The following is a 22,271-nucleotide window of genomic DNA, read 5'->3' as shown; positions in this document are numbered from 1 at the left end:
AGACATAAACTATGAATATACTAAATAATTAAAGCAGAGTTAGACAGTATTGTCTTTACATTGTGCCTATCAACTTTATCTACATAGGAATAAAAGCTCACAATGTTCCATAATAAATTATGTAGCTTTGTTAACTAATTTCAATTTAAAGTTCTGTTCAGCTGATAATTTCTAGTATGTGATAACTAATGTTTTTGAATCATTTTAGAGTACATAGTTTGACAGTTTATTATATAAAATTTTCACATTAAAAATAAAAAAGTCATGGAGTCCAAGTTTATTACATTAGCTTCTGTCTCAAGGATTAAAGTTTATGAGTATAATTTTTCTTAAATTAAATGATGCCTTGAGAATTAAAAATTTCACAGATTAAAGAATAAACCCTGGAATTTCCAATGAAGAAAGTAAAGTGGATTAATTGTTAAGATTATATTTAAATGATCTTTAAATGATCTTTTTAAATTTTTAATTGTAATTGGGTTTTCAGTATTTTTTCTTACAAAATCATTATGAGATTCTTTTTATCTAATTCAGCACTTAGCATATTTTAATGTTGGTATCATTGAAATTTAATCTTTTGATTATTTAGTGAAACAAAACAAATTATTATACATTGGAGTTTATATTTTTGTCAAAACACTACTTGTATTATCTGCATTTGTGAATGCAGCTATGAAATTGATCATTTTTGTGTGGGGTTACTATAGGGTCCAATGGGGGAACAAGGAGAGAGAGGAGAGCCTGGAGCAGAGGGATATAAGGTAATTACTGTCAGTTATACACTGTGTTTCTAAATTTAAATAGGCTTCTCTGTAGTTTTACTTAGTTTCATAAAAATAAGCACCATTGAGATGATTGGTAATGTCTTAAATTTGTAATCTTAGAAGTCTAGCTCTATTTTGTTACATTTTCTTAAAATCATCTAGTTCTTTCTTTTTTTAAGCATCAGAAATTTATTGGTTGCTCAAAACATTACATTGATCTTGACATATCATATATCATACATTTGTTTCAAATGGGGTATGAATTCTTATTATTCCCCCGTGTACAGATTGCAGAATCACGTTGATTATACAGCCACGTTTATACATACTGCCAAACAAGTGTCTGTTGTATTCTGCTGCCCTTCCTATCCCCTTCCTATCCCCCCTCCCCTCCCCTCCCCTCCCCTTCCCTCCCTCTACCCCTCTACTGCTGCTTTTTCTCATCATTCAGATATCAGCTGAAATGTTCCTGCCTGAGAGGACTTAATTACTTGCCCTATTTTAAATAGATATATAATGATTATTTTGTATGCCCTACCTAAAACAGATTTAAAACTCACTTTTGATTATATTATCTGATAACTTTCATGATATGTAGTAGTGTTATTTTACCACTTTTTTATACATTTGTTTCTCTGTTTAATCTATTTTCATCCACCAAAATATAAGATTTAGGATACTAAGAATCTTGTCTCTCTTTCTCATTATTATACTCCCAATTTCTAGAACACAAAGTTCCTGGCATATATTAGGAATTCAGTTAAGTGTTGTCAAAAGGGTAGATAAATATCTTTGTACTCTCAAGACTTAAATTAATTCTTAGCCTCTTTCACTTCTTAGAAGTATTTTGTAAAACCAACTTCATGAACTAAAATTAGCTGTGTGTAGAAATTTTTTCTAGAATCACATTGGTATTGAGGATGTTTACTTCCAAAAATCTTATTTGTCTTTTGTAGTTTAGCTTAAACTCCCCTTTCCCCTGACACTCTCCTTTGCCCTGACCCACTCTAACTATAATCTTGCACTCTTGCATAGTTCTGTAATATTATTTATATGTTATTCAACACAAATATTTTACCATCGACTGTTGCTCTTGTTGTTATTGTTGCTAATTGCTTTTTAATGTGCTCCCTAGTTTGGATAGGATGCCTTTCCTATACAGCATCTAGTTTTGAACCCTGTGTATAGTAGTCTTAATAATAAATTGATAGGTTAATTGACATATCACATCCCTTTCTCAAGATAAAATTTCTGTGGTCATTTCTGAAATGCAAAATTAGATTAGCCAGACTAAATTGACAAACTGTAATTGTCATTATTAAACTCGTTTTCTCAGTTCATTTTTTGACTGAATTATTTCAGTAGCTTTCTTACTATATTCTCTGTCCCCAGTCTTAGCCTTCTCAAATCCATTCTCTACTTAATTTGTTCTGTAACATGAATCTATTTTCCATGCTCTCTCTCAGAATGTCCTCACATTACTGCCCAAAACACTCATCCTTCAAGATGGAACTTATCATCAGTTTCATTATAAAATTCTAAGTTTCCCTTGACAGTATAACTCATCCTACCACTAACATGATTAGACAAAAGTCACCATTTCCCATAAACTCTTTTGCATGATTTTATACAGTTAATTTTGACCGTAACATAAAAATGGTTATTGTCAATTTTTATTAGGATGGATGAGAATAGTTACTACGGCAAAGCTCTTAGATAGTTAAATTGTTTTTGGTGAGATTTGTTTAGACTTCACAAAGCCAAGAGAGCCAACTGGCTATTCTGAGATTATTCTGAAAAGGTCTCATTTCTACTACAGACAAATATAGTAGAAAAGTCATAATTAGCTATGATAGTTCAGATTTCTGTGGCTTACTCATGTGCACATTCTCACTTCATGTTGAAACTGCAGTGTTTTATACCACTTCTCACCCAATGCCTATTTGATAAGTCACCCACAAGAAGTCATATTCACTTGTATCATGTACCCTCTTGATTGTCCTGATGCTGTTACTGACTTTACTCATGTGTTACTGCTGAGAGTCATGTGCAGTAATGGTTTCTCTTTAGTGTGGCCATATAATATATAGAAAGCTTTCCAAACTAGCATTTATCTCTTGCCACTGTTCACTTTCTTAAACAAGATTCATTTTCTTTATCAGGAAGTTGAAATTTAAAATTTAATTGCCTTACTTTATGCAAACAAAAAAATTTGCATTGACCTTTATGTGAGAATATTGTTATCCCGTGTATGCAACCTTTTCTTGTAGCCCAGAGAATATGAAACTCATAACTGTGTAAGGCACTCTTTCTGTAACATACAGAAAATAGGAAGAAAGGAATCTTAGTGAAGAAGACAATAGAGAAGGGGACAAAAGATATTTCCTGCAAATTCTTCATTCATAACTTTAATTTGACATGTCCCTAGGTTGTTGCTAGTTTATAAAGGGAAATGTGGTAGGTCAGCATTTCTTCTTAGGAAACCTAGAGTGATGACAGATTGCTGAATTTCAGAGTCATTTGATATTTCTATTGCATGCAGTATCTGCTTCCAGTCTTCATCCCATTAACTCTACTGTTCAAATGGCTATGAATCTAGTATGTAAAAATGGAGACCAATATGAACTTCCACAGGGAGAATAGGTATTGGCTATACATTTAGCCCTCTACTTTTACAATGTCAACCAACCACAGATTGAAAATATCATTTTTTAAAAAATTGCATCTGTACTGAACAAATACAGACTTTTTTCCCTGTTATTATTCCCTTAAAAATACAGTATGATAACTATTTCTGAGGTATTTACATTGTCTTATAAGGTACAAATACTCTAGATATGATTTAAAGTAGGTGGGAGGATGTTCACAAGTTATATACAAAAACTAAACCTTACATCAGGAATTTGAGCATTCTCAGATTTTGTATCCTGGAACCAATCCCCCTAGGATATCCAGGAATGGTCATATTAGTTTCCTGGGGCTGCTGTAACAAATTACCACAAAATGGATGGTTTCAAACAGCAGAATCTTTTCTTTCAATTCTAGAGAGCAGGAATCCAAAATTGAAGTGGGTAGGGCACACTCCCTCTAGAGGACCTAGGAGAGAATCCTCCCTGCCTATTGCAGCTGTGGGTAGCTGTCAGCACTCCCATGGCTGCATCATTCCAATCTCTTTCTTTGTCTTCTCCAGGCCTTTTCCCTTGTCATCTACCTTCTTCTGTATCTATTACAAGCCTACTCATTAGTGGATGTAAGGCCCACATGTATAATCCCACATATGGGACATAGGCATCTTTTGGGGAGGCCATCATTCAACTGATAACATTAACTCAAAAAAAAAAAAAACAGAAAGAACTCTATACTTGTTCATTATAATATATCATATTCATCATAATATCTAGCACCTATTATGTTCTACCTCATTTTCAAGAATTATAATCTCTATGATATTTAATTGAGTTTGCAACATTTCACTGCCATTTTAAATTAATAGTACCCTCTTCTCTAAGTTACATGTCTCAATTTACTCTGATAATATATTCTTCTCTATTCCTAGGGTCATGTGGGTTTACCAGGACTAAGAGGTGCCACAGGACAACAAGGGTCCCCAGTATGTTTTGAAGGCATTCTTTGTAATTCTGACATTTTAAAAAATTAACATCAAAATAACTTATTACCTCTGCTTTATATATAATTTCTGTTTTGGTTCCCATTAAAGGGTGAGCCAGGTGAACAAGGTGAACAAGGACCAAAAGGAGAGAGAGGATCTGAAGTAAGTTGAAATTGCTTAAGATGGTTTGCAACACTTATTATTTATTGTTAGCTTTAGAAAGCAGGAGCACAAGGATTTCCTATTAATTATAATTAAAATAATCATTCATCTCTCCTGATCTGGGATCACTATATGCCTTTAATAGGGTATATATTGATAATTGTACTAAACATGATTATTGATTTATATGTTTTGACTGTTACTCAATTTATTTTTACTAGCAACCTACTCTAGCTCTATGAAAATTGCCTAAAGTTGTCCCAAATTCATAGTCTTTTGGAGGTTTCAAACAGAAATACCTGCATTGTAGAGTGAAAAAATATCAGTCAAACCTATTTAGTTGTTTTAGAGATTTTAAAGAAAAAAATTATTCAGTAATACTTGTGAAATCATTATAATGAAGACTTTATTCAGAACTTTCACTTTTGGTATTGGGGCCACTGTAATGGGATCTTGCAATGGGGTATACAGACTGGGCTCAATTCTGAATACACCACTAACAAGTAGGAATTTATAGCCAAACAACAAGGTGAGAGGTCAGTGAATGGAAAATTACTAAGAGGAAACATCATGAGAAGGGGGATTCTGGCTAAACCAACCTAATAGCATTCTTGCTGAAGACAGACTAGCATGATCAGACAACATCTACAGGACGGTGGAAAATGACACCGGATTATGTATCAAGGGTGATCAGATATTGAGGGTGGGAAGTGGAACTTGCTAAATTAACCAGCAGGTTTCTTTGCGAAAATTGAATTTTATATGTGTGTATGTATGTGTATGTATGTATGTGTGTGTGTTTGTGTGTGTAATCTACAAATATATATATTTGTAGATGCACACAATACCTTTATTTTCTTTATTTATTTTTATGTGGTGCTGAGGATCAAACCCAGTGCCTCACATATGCAAGGCATGTGCTCTACCGCTGAGCCACAACCCCAGCCCCACGAAAACAGAATTTTATAAGGAAGTGAATGGGGGGGCCTGGGAGAAGGTTCAGGAGGCTGACTAAAATCTGGCCAATCAATCTTTATCAAAAGGTAAGAGTTAAATAATAGTTTGATTATATAACACAAATACAAAATTGATTCAAAAGATTTTTCCCATAAGACAATTTTATTTGTAATAAAACAAATTAAAAATCCATTACTTAAACTGAATTTAGCCTCCCTTTCCCTGTGCCCCACAGACATTGCCTAAACATTTTGTAACAACTGGCTTTTTCATTGGCACCATCAATTCATTGCTCCTTGATTTTCGTGGCGTTCTGACTTCATATGCAATTGCTTTAAAATTAAATTCTTAAGAAAATGCACTCTAATTTAATAATAAATTAGGTGAGAATAAATTTAAAATAATAAATTTTCTTTATTTTCTTCATCATGTTTCTTCAGATTTGTTAAGCAGTCTTCACTTAGACTTGTGTTTCCCACTTATAGGAGAAAGTAATAAAATGGGATTCAATCAGATATATTGAATAGGTGTTCACAGACCTAGAAACCTTTCAGAATAGCCTTGGCATCTAACCAGTAACTTCCTGTCCAGCTCCTTAATAAGTGAGAATTAATAAATATTTAATAAAAGTATCCCACTAAAGGCAAGCCTGAATAAGAAAAAAATCAGAAAAAGAAGACTGTGGCAATATTTATTTAGAGTTTTAAAATTCCAAAATGGAAAAAGTCATAGAAAAAAACTAAAACTAGAACACTGCTACTTCTGTTATGTCACTCCCTTATATTTGCAATAGGTGCATAAGAATGCAGGTACTCTCTATAGTTTGATCCTAAAATGTCTACTTATAATTAATACTTTGATATTTGTAATGTTTTCCTTTTCCTTTTTGACATGTTATGAAGAAGAAATTCTCTGATTCGTATTAGTATCTTTTAAAATTGTGCCAATGAAAATCAAATTCTCTTCCTAAACAACTGCTTCTCTAGTCTGCATGATCAACTCTTCCTGGGTGCTGGAGCTGGGCAATGCTGCCATACAGCCCAAGGGCACATTAAAAATGCTCTTAAACGAACCTGCATAGGACCGAGGCCCAGGTAGGCCTGAGTTCATCCCGCCACTGGCAGACATCCACTGAACCTCAGGCCACAGCACAGGACCCAGGGCCATGAGTTCACCCCCCCCCATACACACCTGGGAGTCCAGGCCTAACCCACTTCCATCTTGGGACACTGCAGACATCACCATAGCCTTCCCCACACAGTAGCCTCTATCTTTCGACAACAGACAGGGTCTAAAATCAACTGCATCTCAAAGCAGGCATTCCAAAGATAGTGTAAGGTCCACCCTTTCAGCCCCATCTCTGAAAGATGTTGCATCCATCTTGAGACACCTCCATGCTATCTCAATATATCTCCACTGTTGCTGTCACCCTTTAGTTGCAGTAGCATATATCTAGGGATACCTGCAGAGTCTGGAAGCCCAACATCAAGGTGAGGTACAGATAATCTGCACAGATACTACAGGATTATAGAGTAGAAACTATAATGTCTCAGATCCACACTGCAAGAGAGGAAGACACTTAGACAAAAACAAGGGAGGAAAGTACCCCAAACAAACTAGGATACTACAATAACAGAACCCATGAACAGCAAAGTTAATGAAATGTCAGAGAAGGAGTTCAGAATGTTCATAATTGAAAAGATCTGTGAATTAAAGAATGACCTCAATGAACAAATATAGGCAAAAATTGATCGCTTCAACAAAGAGATAAGAGAGCAAATACAGGTAGCAAAAGATTACTTCAAGAAAGAGGTAGAGACTCTTAAAAAAAAAAAGACAGAAATCCTTGAAATGAAGGAAACAATAAACCAAATAAAAAACTCAATAGAAAGCATCACCAACAGACTAGATAACTTGGAGGAAAGAATATCAGATAATGAAGACAAAGTATACAATCTAGAAAATAAAGTTGACTACACAGTGAAAATAGAAAGAAACTAAGAACAGAACATCCAAGAATTATGGGATAGCATCAAAAGACCAAATCTAAGAGTTAATTAGGGTAGAGGAAGGCACAATGTTTCAAAACAAAGGAATGCACAATCTCTTCAATGAGATAATATAGGAAAATTTCCCAAGCATGAAGAATGAATTGGAAAATCAAATACAAGAGGCTTACAGGACACCAAATATACAAAATTACAACAGATGTACACCAAGGTACATTATAATGAAAATGCCAAACATAAAGAAGAAGGATAGAATCTTAAAGGCTGCAAGAGAGAGAAATCAGATCACATATAGGGGAAGACCAATTTGTATTTCAGCAGATTATTCAACCCAGACAGTCAAAGCCATGAGATCCTGGAACAACAACAACAAGCTCTGAAAGAAAATGGATGCCAATCAAGAATCTTATATCCAGAAAAAGTAAGCTTTATATTTGATGATGAAATAAATACCTTCCATGATAAACAAAAGTTAAAAGAATTTACAACTAGAAAGCCTGCATTACAGAACATCTTTGGTAAAATATTCCACAAAGAGGAAATGAAAAACTGATGAAAATCAGCAAAGAGAGGTTTTACACTAAGGGGAAAACCAATCAAAGAAGAAGCCAAGTGAAGTTAAATACCAAAAATAAACAAAAATGACTAGGAATACAAATCACGTCTCAATAATATCCCTGACTGTTAATGGCCTAAACTCACCAATCAAAAGACATATAGCAGGTTGGATTTTAAAAAAAGAAGAAGAAGAAGAAGACTCAACAATATGCTGCCTCCAAGAGACTCATCTCATAGGAAAAGTCATCCACAGACTGAGGGTGAAAGGTTGGGAAAAATCATACCATTCACATGGACTGCAGAAGCAAGCAGAGGTTTCCATCCTCATATCAAATAAGTTTAGTTTGAAGCTAAACTTAATCAAAAAAAGGATAAAGAAGGACATTTTATACTACTCAAAAGAACCGTACATCAACAAAACAAAACAATTATAAATATATATGCCCCAAACTATGGAGCATCTGTGTTCATCAGACAAACTCTTCTCAAGTTCAAGAGTCAAGTAGACCACAATACATTAATTTTGGGTGATTTAATATACCTCTTTCACCACTTGATAGATCTTCTAAACAAAACCGAACAAAGGAAATATAGAACTCAATAATACAATCAATAACCTAGACTTAACTGACATGTAGAATATATCATCCTTCAAGGAGCAAATACACATTCTCAGCAGCACAAGGATCCTTCTCTAAAATAGACTATACATTATGCCACAAAGCAACCCTTAGCAAATACAAAAAGTAGAGATATTACTCTGCATTCTATCAAATCATAATGGAATGAAACTAGAAAACAATGATAAAATAAAAATAAAAGCTACTTCAACACCTGGAGATTAAATAATATGCTACTGAATGAACAATGGAGTGCAAAAAACATGAAAGAGGAGACTTAAAAATTTTTAGAAGTAAATGAAAACACTGATACAACATACCGAAATCTCTGGGTCACTATGCATGCAGTTCTAAGAGGAAAGTTAATTATATGGAGTTCATTCCTTAAAAGAAGAAAAAGTCAACAAATAAACGACCTAACATTATATCTCAAAGCCCTGGAAAAAGAAGAATAAACCAACACCAAAATTAGTAGAAGACAGGAAATAATTAAAATCAGAACTGAAATCAAATTGAAACAAAAAAAGCAATTGAAAAAATTTACCTCCCAAATGTTGGTTCTTTGAAAAAATAAATAAAATTGACAAACTCTTAGCCATGCTAATGAAGAGAAAGAGAAAACTCAAATCACATATGTGATAAAATAGGAAATATCACAACAGATTACAGAAATACAGAAGATTAATTAGAAATTATTTTGAAAACTTGTACTCCAATAAAATACAAAATATCGAAGGCATCAAAAATTTTCTAGAGTCATATGATTTGCCTAAATTGAATCAGGATGATATACAGAATTTAAACAGATCAATTGCAAACGATGAAATCGAAGATGCCATCAGAAGCCTACCAATCAAGATAAGCCCAGGACTGGATGTATACACAGCTGAATTCTACAAGACCTTTAACGAATAACTAATACCAATACTTCTCAAATTATTTTGTGAAATAGAAAAAGAGGGAGCACTTCCAAACCCATTCTATGAGGCCAGTATCACCCTGATTCCAAAACAGGCAAAGACACATCAAAGAAAGAAAACTTTAGACCAATATCTCTAATGAACATAGATGCAAAAACTCTCAATAAAATTCTGGAAAATTGAATACAAAAACATATCAGAAAGATAGTTCACCATGATCAACTGGGGTACATCCCAGGGATGCAAGGTTGGTTCAACATATGGAAATCAGTAAATGTAATTCATCACATCAATAGACTTAAAGATAAGAATCATATGATCATCTCAATAGATGTAGAAAAAGCATTTGACAAAATACAGCACCCCTTTATGTTCAAAACACTAGAAAAACTAGGTATAACAGGAACATACCTGAACACTGTGAAAGCTATCTATGCTAGACCCCAGGCCAATACATTTTAAATGGAGAAAAATTGAAAGCATTTCTCCTAAAAACTGAAACAAGACAGGATACCTTCTTTCATCACTTCTATATAACATAGTTCTTGAAACACTGGCCAGAGCAATTAGACTGATGAAAGAAATTAAAGGGATATGGACAGGAAAAGAAGAACTCAAATTAGCACTATTTACAGATGATATGATTCTATAACTAGAAGACCCAAAAAATTCCACCAGAAAACTTTAATAACTAGTAAATGAATTCAGCAAAGTAGCAAGATATAAAAACAACACCCATAAATCAAAGGCATTTCAATGACACATCAGTGACAAGTACTCTGAAAGGGAAATGAGGAAAACTACCCCATTTACAATACCTAAAAAAATAATAATAATACCTAGGAATCAACTTAATGGAAGAGGTGAAAGACCTCTACAATTAAAACTACAGGATGCTAAAGAAAGAAATTAAAGAAGACCTTAGAATATTGAAAGTTCTATGTTGTTCTTGGATAGGCAGAATTAATATTGTAAAAATTACCATACTACCAAAAGCACTATACAGATTTAATGCAATTCCGATCAAAATCCCAATGGCATTCCTCATAGTTGGGAGGCCAACTCTTGATCATATCATTGCATGGTAGAAAGAAGTCTAAAGAGCTCTCTGAAGTCCCTTTTATAAGGATGCAAATCCCTTTTACTAGGGTTCTAATCTCAAGACCTCATCACCTCCCAAAGGTCTAACATTCTAATACCATTAGACTGTGCCATTAGGGTTAGGATTTCAACACGTGAATTTGCAGGGCACCAGACATTAAGCCCATCACAGTAACAGTGTTTTATATTTTATTGATCTATATGTACTTAACCCTCCATTGTAAGACTGGTGTTTCTTGCCATCCTACTTTCTGTTTGTTATGATAACAGTTGTAATAAGGCACTCTTCCTGAATGGAACAGCTGAGACCATAGTCTTGTTATGGGTTAAATACTCCTAGTGTTTACGGATAGATTTTGCCATAATTGCCTTGCTATCATTAGCAAAATACACTTTTAAAATATTTCTCATATTTACAGTGTTCCTTTAGCATTATTCTATTATAAGCTGCTCCAAGTCTGAATAGCATTGTTTTTTTAATGATGATTGGCCCACAGATGTAGATTTCAGAGCACAATATATAACTCTTCTGAAATTATCTCCAACATAAGGATCCTGCCAAAATGTAATTTATTTGTAAAAATATGTGAATTTTTTATCTTCATTTTATTATTTGAATGTTTGTAATAAGATGCATATATCTGTGATATACTAAAAGGATAATTTCCTTTGTATTCTTTATAATGGAACTTAACATCTGTTCTGAGTGTTCCTCCTACCTGATAGTAGAAACCTGACTAGTAGAAATCAAATCAATCAACTGCTATTAACTCTACCTACTCAAATGTGTAGCATTTGATTTGGAATATCCCCGTTTACTTTCTTCTCAAGTTTGTAGTAACATTCAGAGTTGAAATAGTAGGGAAAAGGCGTGAGAGGTAACTTTAATCTTCTCTTATCATCCATTCATAGTAGTATCCACTGAAATGTACATCATCCCTTTTGACCCCTAATTGCCCTTATCCCATTGTGTTGGCAGCTACCCTGACCCTCCTGGCAGAAGTTCTCTGACCCATGTCTGCATGCACAGCTATTTTTCATCTTAGTATAAAGCAAGGCCTCCTCAGATAGGGCTCTCAGAGCCACACCCTTCTATTCTTGGCCACAAGGAAATAACATTCTGTTGCTCCTTCCATAATGTTAGGTGTTTGGGGATCTCAGAGAGATATTCCTCTGTTTTACTCATCTCATGAAGAAATGTGTTGCTAACACTATATGTGTCACTATTAGTGCACTATATGTGGAATTCTCAATAAGGACTTTAGTAGCCCTGGGTATCATCTTTGTGCCCAGACCCCCAAAATAATCTACAAGTATTATTGTCTCTATCTACCCCAAGGCTTGAGGGCAGGATGGAACAAAGGGTTCTGCTCAGGGTCCCTGTCAGTGTCTAACAGTCTTAGTTCTCTTCTGTTTCTCTTTTTCCCTTTTTCAAATTTGAATATTTTTATATTCTCTTACAAAGGAAAAATTCTTATATTTTTATAATTATTCTTAGTCTATTACTTATGGCATGAATTTTATGACTTGAGTTCTTTATAACCCTTTTTTGACACTAAAAGGTAGACTATTAATATTTAAGAATTAGGCTTTTGTATTTTAAAAGCTCAGTTTGAAACTGAAATTATATTTTTATCAAACTACTACCCAAACCGTGGATTTCACTGGACCATTTTGAAAATTCATCATCCAAGCACAATTCTATTTTGAAAATCAAGTCTAGGACATATTTATCTGTTTGCATAAAAAGAAATGCTGTGAAGGAAAAACACGCTGGTTAACATATTTAAAGATTACCATCATTAGTACCATTAAATGTGACTGAAATAAGAACTTTTTCAATATTTTAAAAGTATTTGCTTATTTTATTTCTTTATTGTTTTCTGAAAGACATATTTAACTCTAAGTACCATATTTTCCAGAAATCCTATATACTTCAACTAAACCTAGGTCACCAGTAACCCATTTTCTGGTTTCCCTACCCTTAGAAAGATTGCATTACTGATTTTTAAGGCAAATAAAAATTTTCAAGGCTGAAAGTAGAATACTTGATGGATATATCTCCTCATTATCAAATTTTTTAAAAGCTGGGTTTTTAATTTCATATGGAAAAAGCTGTTTTCCTTTGTGATGATATATACTGTTTCTTCTAAAATGTCTAAACTCGTTTTCAGAAAATATAACATCTAAATTGGTTTTCTTTATGTGTGCCTATAATTGTTAAGTTGACTCTTTGGCACAATTTTTCTTTTACTTTTAAAAACTTAACATCCCAGGTAGAATTATCCTGTTTGTGAGAACTTTTGATGATTTCTGAGAAGTGTATCTAGTAATGACAATAATTCTTTTTCTTTTTGTATACTGGATCACTCTTTTCCATATTTTTCTTCTTAAAATAATTCTGGGATATCATCAGAACAATGGAATGATTTGCAAGGGCAAAGTTCCTAACTATCCTGGCAGACCAGTTACTGCTGAATCAATTATGATTTAAAACAGCTCACACATGGAAAAACAAACAGTTCCATGGGAAACAGATATCTGTTCCTTGATTTGCAAGTATGTTCTTTGGGCTTCCAGAGAAGTACATTTTAGGCTATTGGTTCATGCCCCTCACTACAGCATAAGTGCCTTATTATCAGGAAGTTTGCCTTTGCATGCCTAGCACATAATAGAGTCCATGAAACATGATACTTCAGAAATGATTACTGAATTTAGCTTTTTTCAAAAGGGAATAAAGGCTCTGCCTGGAAGTGGGGACTTTTACTTGTAAAATTATGATTTAAGTTCCTCCGTTATTAACTATGATTTTAGTTTTTAAGTTCATAGAATTTGTGGCTAAAAGAAAATTCATAGGTGGTATGATCAAATTCACTCATTTTCAGATGAAGAAACTAGCTCCCAGGGAAGGTAAGCAGAAATTTGAGTAATGTACAATTTAGTAGCAGTACTTGATGTAGCATCCAGGTCTCAGCGTTCTTTTCTGTGGCTTCACTTTAAGTAAGTTTATTACCATCAATTGACAATTGTGCTTCCCATTTTTAGGGTCGTAAGGGGAGAAAAGGAGCTCCCGGTCCTTCTGGGAAACGTGGCATTCCTGTAAGTAACAGGCCTCTTTTATCTTTCCTGTTTTTTAAATAAAATTGACAACTTTAGCAAGCAGAAAAGTTTGGGGCCATTTATGTCATGTTGGATAAATCAAATTGTCTTGGAAAAAAATTTAAACCCATGCTGGAACACACAGGGAACAAAATATGACCACTAACTCAAAACCATACTTGCTGTTTAAATATAAATCTCTGCAAATGAGGAATGTTCTTTTCCTGTGTTATGTAGCCTTCTCCTGCATCATGGTGAACTACTAGAAAAACAGGGAACTTAAAATCATGAATAAATGAATTATAACAAAGATCAGAGATCTTCAAGCATAATTAAAAAGATCTTAGCTAGGTTTTAACTGGAGAAGTTGGCATCTCATTCTCCTGGTAAATATAACAAAAAAAAAAAATCTTTGGATTTTTTTTTCTGATTTTTTTTTAATCACAGAACAAAAATCAATTTTAACCTTAGCATCAGTTTCCTCCTCTGGCCAGGCAAATGTGAGATGACTAGTTTATTAGCAAAGACTTCCTGCTGTTGTCTCCAAGCTGCCTGCTTTGTGTTACCTACTTGGTTCAAAAAAAGTAGAGAAGATGAGGATAAATTATAAACACATTCAAATTAGAGATGCCTACAGAAAACCCAGTTGTCCAAGAGTAGAAACAAAATGTTCAGACCTTTCTTCAGTCATGTAATTATCTGATTTAAAGAGCAACAAAGACAGCCATAATTTGTTCCTTGAGAAAATAACAGTGGAAGGTTTTGCAGATGGTGACTGACAGCCTACATCCTAAGCTGACAAGTACACATAGCTGACCTTTTCTTGACAGCTAGATAAAGCATGGACTGGCAGGATGAGAAATATCAGAGAATTACACTAAGGCTCAGAAGGCCATACAAAAATTGCTGATTACCTTGGGGTTTTTTGGTTTTGTTTTGTTTTGTTTAGGGAACTTTTAAAGACAGCTATCTATTGAATCCAAATTGTAAATCATTAAGAAATCCAGAAAACAAAAAAAATTGTTCTGGCACAAGGTATACAAGTGTAAACTTATACCCCAAACCTAATAAGTACAAAAGTATTTGTCATTGAAACATCTGTCCTGAATCTCTTTATAATACAAGTAATGTTTTAATTATCAAGGGATTTCCAGGCCTTCCTGGGCCAAAAGGAATTCGAGGATACCATGGAGCAGATGGCATTTCAGGAAACCCTGGAAAAGTTGGGCTACCAGGAAAACAAGGACTTCCTGTAAGTAGTGTGAATATCTCTTTGTTCTTGACTGTTTATGCATAAGTGTCTCCTTGCTAGACCATAGATATTGGGGCCCTTTCTTGGCATTGGCATTGGCTCAGATTAAGCCAATCATTTCTTTAATAGTTATTTTGGAATTATATTTATGATTCCCAGGAATGCCAATGGATATATTATCTTGGTTATTTTAGATCTAATTACTCATAATAATAATTTATACATTTTTATGTGTATAAAACTTCTTTTATAAAGAACTATAAAGAAAATAAATTTTAGGGCTACACAACGTGGCTATGCTTTGAGTTCATCAAATGTCCTAAGCCACCTTTGGAACATTTACGTCTTGGCAGTAACTCCAGGTGAGTTCTGCCAAAAATCATTTTCCCTTTACTTTTACAGCCCTGATATTTTCAAGAACTGTTGTAAATATTTTCTCAGTTTTCATCTAGGGGTGAAATAATTATATGGATTCACACTTGTTTTTATGTAAATTTCTGCCTTATTTATTTGATCAGAAATTTTAAAACCATCTTCACTTAGCCATTTTTCCTCTTCCCGATTGATAACATAATCCAGATTTTTTATTAGTTGCTTATGACAATACAATGATCTTGACATATCATACATTTGATTCAAATGGGGTATGAATTCTCATTTTTCCACATGTACAGATTGCAGGATCACATTGGTTATACAGCCACGTATATACACACAGCAATACTAGTGTCTATTGTATTCTGCTGCCCTTCCTATCCCTCACTCCCTCCCCTCCCCTCCCCTCACCTCTCTCGACCCAATCTATTGTGACACATTTCTCTTTTTTTTTTTCTTCCCCCTCACATCATCATATATGATTGTATAACGATGAGGGTCTCCTTCCATCTTCCGTGCAATTCCCCTTTTCCCTTCCATTCCCTCCCACCCAGATTTTGTTTTTTATCCCAGGTTTTGTTTTCACTTGAAACATTAGAAGAATTAACTATATACATTCAAGAACTCAGTAAAATTTATCCTTTTACATTCCCAATGTTTGGATATAGTTATATATTGGTTTCTGTTCTTAAACAACAAATCCTAGTTTATTCAAATCTTGCATGGTGGTGTACTAAACTCAAGCCAAAGTAATATTCTTCTTTTAGTATGGTTATCTCATCTGTTTAAAAACAAGAACAAAAAACAATGAAACTGTGATCTAATCAATTTAGTTATTTCACCAATAAATGTCTACTCAGATTCTATCTGAAAAGTCTAATATTTTAAAGAAATCTTAACACGGTTCTGTTTGTCTTAGAGGAAATATGTCAGAGCATCAGGTTATAGCCTAGATAATTTTGGTGACCAGGATGAAGTTAATTAAATTAGATATTCTATAAGCTTCTGCCAGTAGCATCTATCTAGTTAAAGAGGACTTCCATTTGAGCTCCTGGTCTTCATGCCACTCTTCAGGCTCACCTTATGATAGTCTTACAATGAAATTATAATTTTAAAAATACAACAACAAAACCCTTTGGGTTGGTCTGAGAGTTTATATTTTTAGTAGATTATATTTTCCTTGGAAATTTTACCATGAATCTTTTCATATTGCTTTGAATAAGATTTTGAGAATCCAAACAAGAAAAACCACATTTGAAAATATGTCATGTTTCTTGCTTAATCGTAGAGATAAGTGATAAATTCAAATAAATTTATTTAATTACTTTGTTAATTTATTAAGTTGGTCATCAGCTAGCTTATTTGTTAATAGTAATAGGAAATAATTTATACTCTAGCTAAAGTATTACTAATTCAGATATTCACCCCAGAAGTGGATAGTAGAAATCATTATCTTACATATATATATTTAGTCAGAATTTCATATATTCATTATATGAAATATTAGTCAAAACACTAATGACACATCAAAGTAATGATTTATTTTTTTGTCAGATTATTTAATAGTTTTTTGTGTGTGTGTGTGTGTGTGTGTGACAATTTGTTTCTGTCATTATGTGGTACCTGAAGGAAGGGCAGTTCTTTAGAACAAAAACATCAGTTTGCATTGTAAAATTATGAGTCATTTTCTCTTACAAAAAAATACAGAGTAGCAACTATTATCTGCTGTTAGTTTCTAGCAAGAAAGTAGACATTTTCTATGGGACTGTACATCCTTCTTCAATAGTGAGGAAATACTTAAAGTATAGTAAATTAGTGGATAAGAGAAAATCATTATAGAAAATACTAAATTAATGCAAATAAGTTGCTGATTGTCTTCAATGCTATTCTCTGCCTTTTTCCTTGAATTTGCCTCACTAGTTTTATTGTTTGTGTGGGTGAAGGCTCATGTATAAAATCAAAACACTGGCTAGCTAGAACAGATAAGGATAAGGGAATTTAATGTCAGATATGAGATTTTTTTTTCATTTTAAAACCCAATTCCTGGGCTGAGGTGTTTGCTCAGTGGGCGTGCCTGGCACGTGTGAGTCACTGGGTTCGATTCTCAGCACCACATATAAATAAATAAAATAAGATCTATTGACAACTGAAAAAAATATTAAAAAAAAACCAACAATTCCAACTCTGGATATCAGCCAGGCCTCTTTGGTTGCAAATAAAAATCGACTCTAATTTAAGTTGACAACAAATTATAGGCTGGAAACCGGGTTGTTTACAGAATCAGGTTGAAGATCCAAGAAAAGAAAATAACAAGTGTTGGTGAGGATGTGGAGAAATTTGAACCCTAAAGCATTGTTACTGGAAATGTAAAAATGTGTAACACAGTAAAAGACAATAAGGCAATCTCTCAAAACTTAAACATAGAGTTACTATATTGTCTAGCAATTCCACTGTTGGGTATATATTTAAAAGAATTGAAATCAGTGACTTAAAATATTTTTTAAAATAAATTTGATTGTGAATATTTAAAGTATACAAATGATGACATGTGATACATATAAATAATAGATTATGATAGTGAAGGAAATTAACATATCTATCATAAAAAGATAATTTTATATCAATATTTTAGCAGTATTATTCAAATAATCAAAATGTTTAAAAAAAATTAGAAGTTCATCAACAGTGGAATGAATAAGTTATACAATGGAATATTATTCAACTTTAAAAAGTAAATTTTGTTTTGGGGGGTTTTGTTTAATTTTCATTTTTTAAAGTAATCGGGATCAAACCCAGGGCCTCACACATGCCAGGCAAGTACTCTACCACTTAATTACATTCCTACCCCTATCCCTAAAAGGGTATTTTTAACATATGCTACCATAAGAATTAACCTTAAGACACCACGCAAAGTGAAATAAGCTAGACACAAAAGGTCTAGCTTATTGTATGATTCCATTTAATGAGGTACCTAGAGAAATTAAATTTATAGTCACATAATAGGATTGTGGGCTTTCAGAAAGGGTTATTATTTAAAGGGTAAAGAGTTTTGGTTTGGGAAAATAAGTAATTCTAGAAATGGAATGGTAGTGATGATTGTACATCAATGTGAATATGAATATACATTTTGCCACTGAACTATGCACATAAAAATGCTTAAAATGATAAATTTTTATATGTATTTTATCACATTTTTTTAATTCAAAAAATAAGAAAACAGTATAAGCTTCCACTATAACCAGAGATGATCATATAACTACAATCTAACAGCCCCAGAAAGGCTGGAAATTTCTCTTTCCCCAGTTCTCAGTGACCTAGTAAATGAACACAGGTCCTCTGAATGAAGAAAGCTTGCACAAGAAGTCATACTATACACCTTTGATCATATTGCATGTTTCTTTCTCAAAGCTTGTCTTCCCCTCAAGGAAGTTTGGTCTAGGAACAGGCATGAGTCTGAGAATTGACAGCATTAATATGTTGACAGCATGGGAATTTAAGTTAAATTTGTACCCATAAGAACCAGAAGTTTCCTACTAAATATCAATATTTTCTAGGAAAGTAGGGCATAGATAATTCCTAAAGGTCCTGTGTTCAATTAATCATCATCACAGATGTGGACATGTCAAAACATTCTGAATTTACCCCATATTGTGGCTTATCGTCATACTTTTACCTTTCTCTGGTTGTAAAATACGATCTTGGACTCTACCATTCAAGAGAATTGCAGTATTCACATTGAAATCAGAGAGCCTAATTCCAATGGTATTTCTGAATACCTTGGTAAAGAATCTTCTTTGACCCTTCCAATGGAGATAGATCAGATTACATATAATATAGTCATTTCCACATTTCTATTCTTCTGAGCCTTAGGATCCCTTTCCATACAGTATACTTGGAAAGATGTAGCATTTTAGTTTTATTGACTATAGGCCACAATTGAGTCTAGGCTTCAAACTTACAGTTAATCAGATTATTAATGGTGCTCCCAGGTGCTTCAATAAGGGCTGCCTTCACAAGCAAGGAAGATTAAGGGAGACTGAAGGTTCAGCATTCTTAGTTTTATCCATGTCTGCTCAAATGTCCCAATTCCTTGCCTTGGAGTTCTACTGTTTTACTACCAGTGTTCTATCTAGCATGAAACATGTAGTTAGTTAAAGATACATTAACATGCAAACTCTACAAACCTTATAGTGTATTGGGTCTTCATCTATATCTGCCTTGTGAATATAAGAAATTCATTCCCATCACACCTCTGTGGTAAGCCACCAACCAGCAACTAGACAGTAAGGGAACCTGCTTGACCATACAGCAGGGTAAAGAACCAGGGAGATTGCATCTCAAAAAGCAACCTTATAACAGTCAACCAACTAATTTATACACTCACATTTATGCATGGGCCTTTAGCAGCAGTCCACTCCATGGTTAGCAACTACATTGGTAAACCAAATCAGCCTATTTTTTTATGTCCTTTGAACTAAGAATAGTCTTTACAATTTTTTTTTAATTTTTTATTGTTGGTTGTTCAAAACATTACATGTTTCTTGATATATCATATTTCACACTTTGATTCAAGTGGGTTATGAACTCCCATTTTTACCCCATATAGTCTTTACAATTTTTAATGGTAGAAAAAATAAAAGAAGAATGTTTTGTGACATGAAAACTGTGTGAAATTTGAATTTTAGTACCCGTCTATTAATTTTATTGGAACACAGCCACAATTACTTATATATGACTACTTTTGTACTATAGCAATTTTAACAAGGTTACAAGAAGCAGGATCAATATACAAAAAAAAGAATTATGTAGTCATATGTTCTTTAATGTCAGGCATATATTCTGAAAAAAGCATTGTTAGGCAGTTTCATCATCATGCAAACATCATAAAAAGTACTTATTACAAACCTAGATGGTATAGCCTGCTAAATATCTAGGTTATATGGTATAGCCTTTGCTTCTAGGTTAAAAACTTACTTCTACAGCATGTTATTATACTGAGTACTGTAGGCAGTTGTAACACAGTGGTAGCTAAGCATATCTATGTAGCTAAACAAATCTAAATATAGAAAATGTATGGTAAATTGTAGTTTAAAAGATTTTGTTTAAAAAAAAGTACAGAAGCTTTTCAGTTTGAATTCATCCCATTTATTGATTCTTGATTTTATTTCTTGTGCTATAGGAGTCTCATTCAGGAAATCGGGGCCTAATCTGAAATGATGAAGATTTAGGCCTACTGTTTCTTCTATTAGGCACAGGGTTTCTGGTCTAATTCCCAGGTCCTTGATCCACTTTGAGTTGAGTTTTGTGCATGGTGAGAGATTGGGGCTTAGTTTCATTTGCTGCAAATGAATTTCCAGTTTTCCCAGCACCATCTGTTGAAGAGGCTATCTTTTCTCCACTATATATTTTCAGCACCTTTATCTAGTATGAGAACACTATTTATGTGTGTTTGTCTCTGTGACCTCTGTTCTGTACCATAGGGCTACAAGTCTATTTTGGTGCCAATACCATACTGTTTTTGTTACTTTTGCTCTGTAGTATAGTTTAAGGTCTGGTAGAGTGATGACACCTTCTTCACTCTTCTTTCTAAGGATTGCTTTAGCTATTCTGGATCTCCTATTTTTCCAGATGAATTTCATAACTGCTTTTTCTTTTTCTATGAGGAATGTCATTGGGATTTTGATTGGGATTGCATTAAATCTGTATAGTGATTTTGGTGGTATGGTCATTTTGACTATTAATTCTGCCTATCCAAGAACAAAAATAGATCTTTCCGTCTTCTAAGGTCTTCTTTAATTTCTTTCTTTAATATTCTGTAGTTTTCATTGTGGAAGCCTTTTACCTCTTTTATTAGGTTGATTCCTAAGTATTTTTTTTTGAGGCTATTGTAAATACTCTTTCAGAGTATTTGTCACTGATGTACAGAAATGCCTTTGATTTATGATTGTTGATTTTATATCCTGCTAGTTTGCTGAATTTATTTATTAGTTCTAGAAGTTTTCTGGTGGAATTTTTTGGATCCTCTAGGTATATAATCATGTCATTGGCAAATAGTGTTAGTTTCAGTTCTTCTTTTCTTATCCGTATCTTTCATTTGTCTAACTGTTCTGGCTAGAGTTTCACAAGCTATGTTCAAACTGAAAAGCTTCTTCTCAACAAAAGAAACAATCAGTGAGGTGAAGAAAGAGTCTACAGAAAGAGAGAAAAATTTTGCCACACATAATCAGTTATATCACTAATCTCTAGGATATATAAAGAACTCAAAAAACTTAACACCAAAAAAACAAATAACCCTATCAATGAGTGAACTAAGGAACTGAACAGACACTTCTCAGAATATGATATAGAGTCAATCAACAAATACATGAGAAAATGTTCAACATCTCTAGTAATTAGAGAAATACAAATCAAAACTACTCTAAGATTTCATCTCACTCCAGTCAGAATGGTGGCTATTAAGAATACAAACAACAATAAGTGTTGGTGAGGACGTGGGGGAAAAGACACACTCATACATTGCTGATGGGACTGCAAATTGGTGCAACCAATATGGAAAGCAGTATGGAGATTCCTTGGAAAACTGGGAATGGAACCACCCCATTTGACCCAGCTATCCCACTCTTTGGTTTATACCCAAAGGACTTAAAAACACCATACTATGGTGACGCAGCCACATCAATGTTTATAGCAGCACAATTCACAATAGCTAAATTGTGGAACCAATATAGATGCCCTTTGATAGATGAATGAATAAAGAAACTGTTATATATATATATATATATATATATATATATATATATATATATATATATATATATATATATATACACACACACACACATAT

The 22,271-nt window shown here is 33.5% G+C and overlaps 1 protein-coding gene across 1 annotated transcript in view; it reads left to right on the top strand.

Annotated features, from left to right (window-relative positions):
• Col24a1 (collagen type XXIV alpha 1 chain) overlaps positions 1-22,271 on the top strand; it is a 379,962-nt gene that overhangs the window by 297,412 nt on the left and 60,279 nt on the right. Inside the window, exons 42-46 of the mRNA XM_071618609.1 lie at positions 708-761; positions 4,321-4,374; positions 4,483-4,536; positions 13,747-13,800; positions 14,945-15,052. Coding sequence (XP_071474710.1) covers positions 708-761; positions 4,321-4,374; positions 4,483-4,536; positions 13,747-13,800; positions 14,945-15,052 — 324 coding nt within the window. The remainder of the gene's footprint in view (positions 1-707; positions 762-4,320; positions 4,375-4,482; positions 4,537-13,746; positions 13,801-14,944; positions 15,053-22,271) is intronic.

This window comes from Marmota flaviventris, chromosome 10 (assembly GCF_047511675.1).
Source record: "Marmota flaviventris isolate mMarFla1 chromosome 10, mMarFla1.hap1, whole genome shotgun sequence".
NCBI lineage: Eukaryota > Metazoa > Chordata > Mammalia > Rodentia > Sciuridae > Marmota > Marmota flaviventris.
Note: the sequence above shows the minus strand (reverse complement) of the source record. Positions and strands in the feature narration are given on the sequence as shown.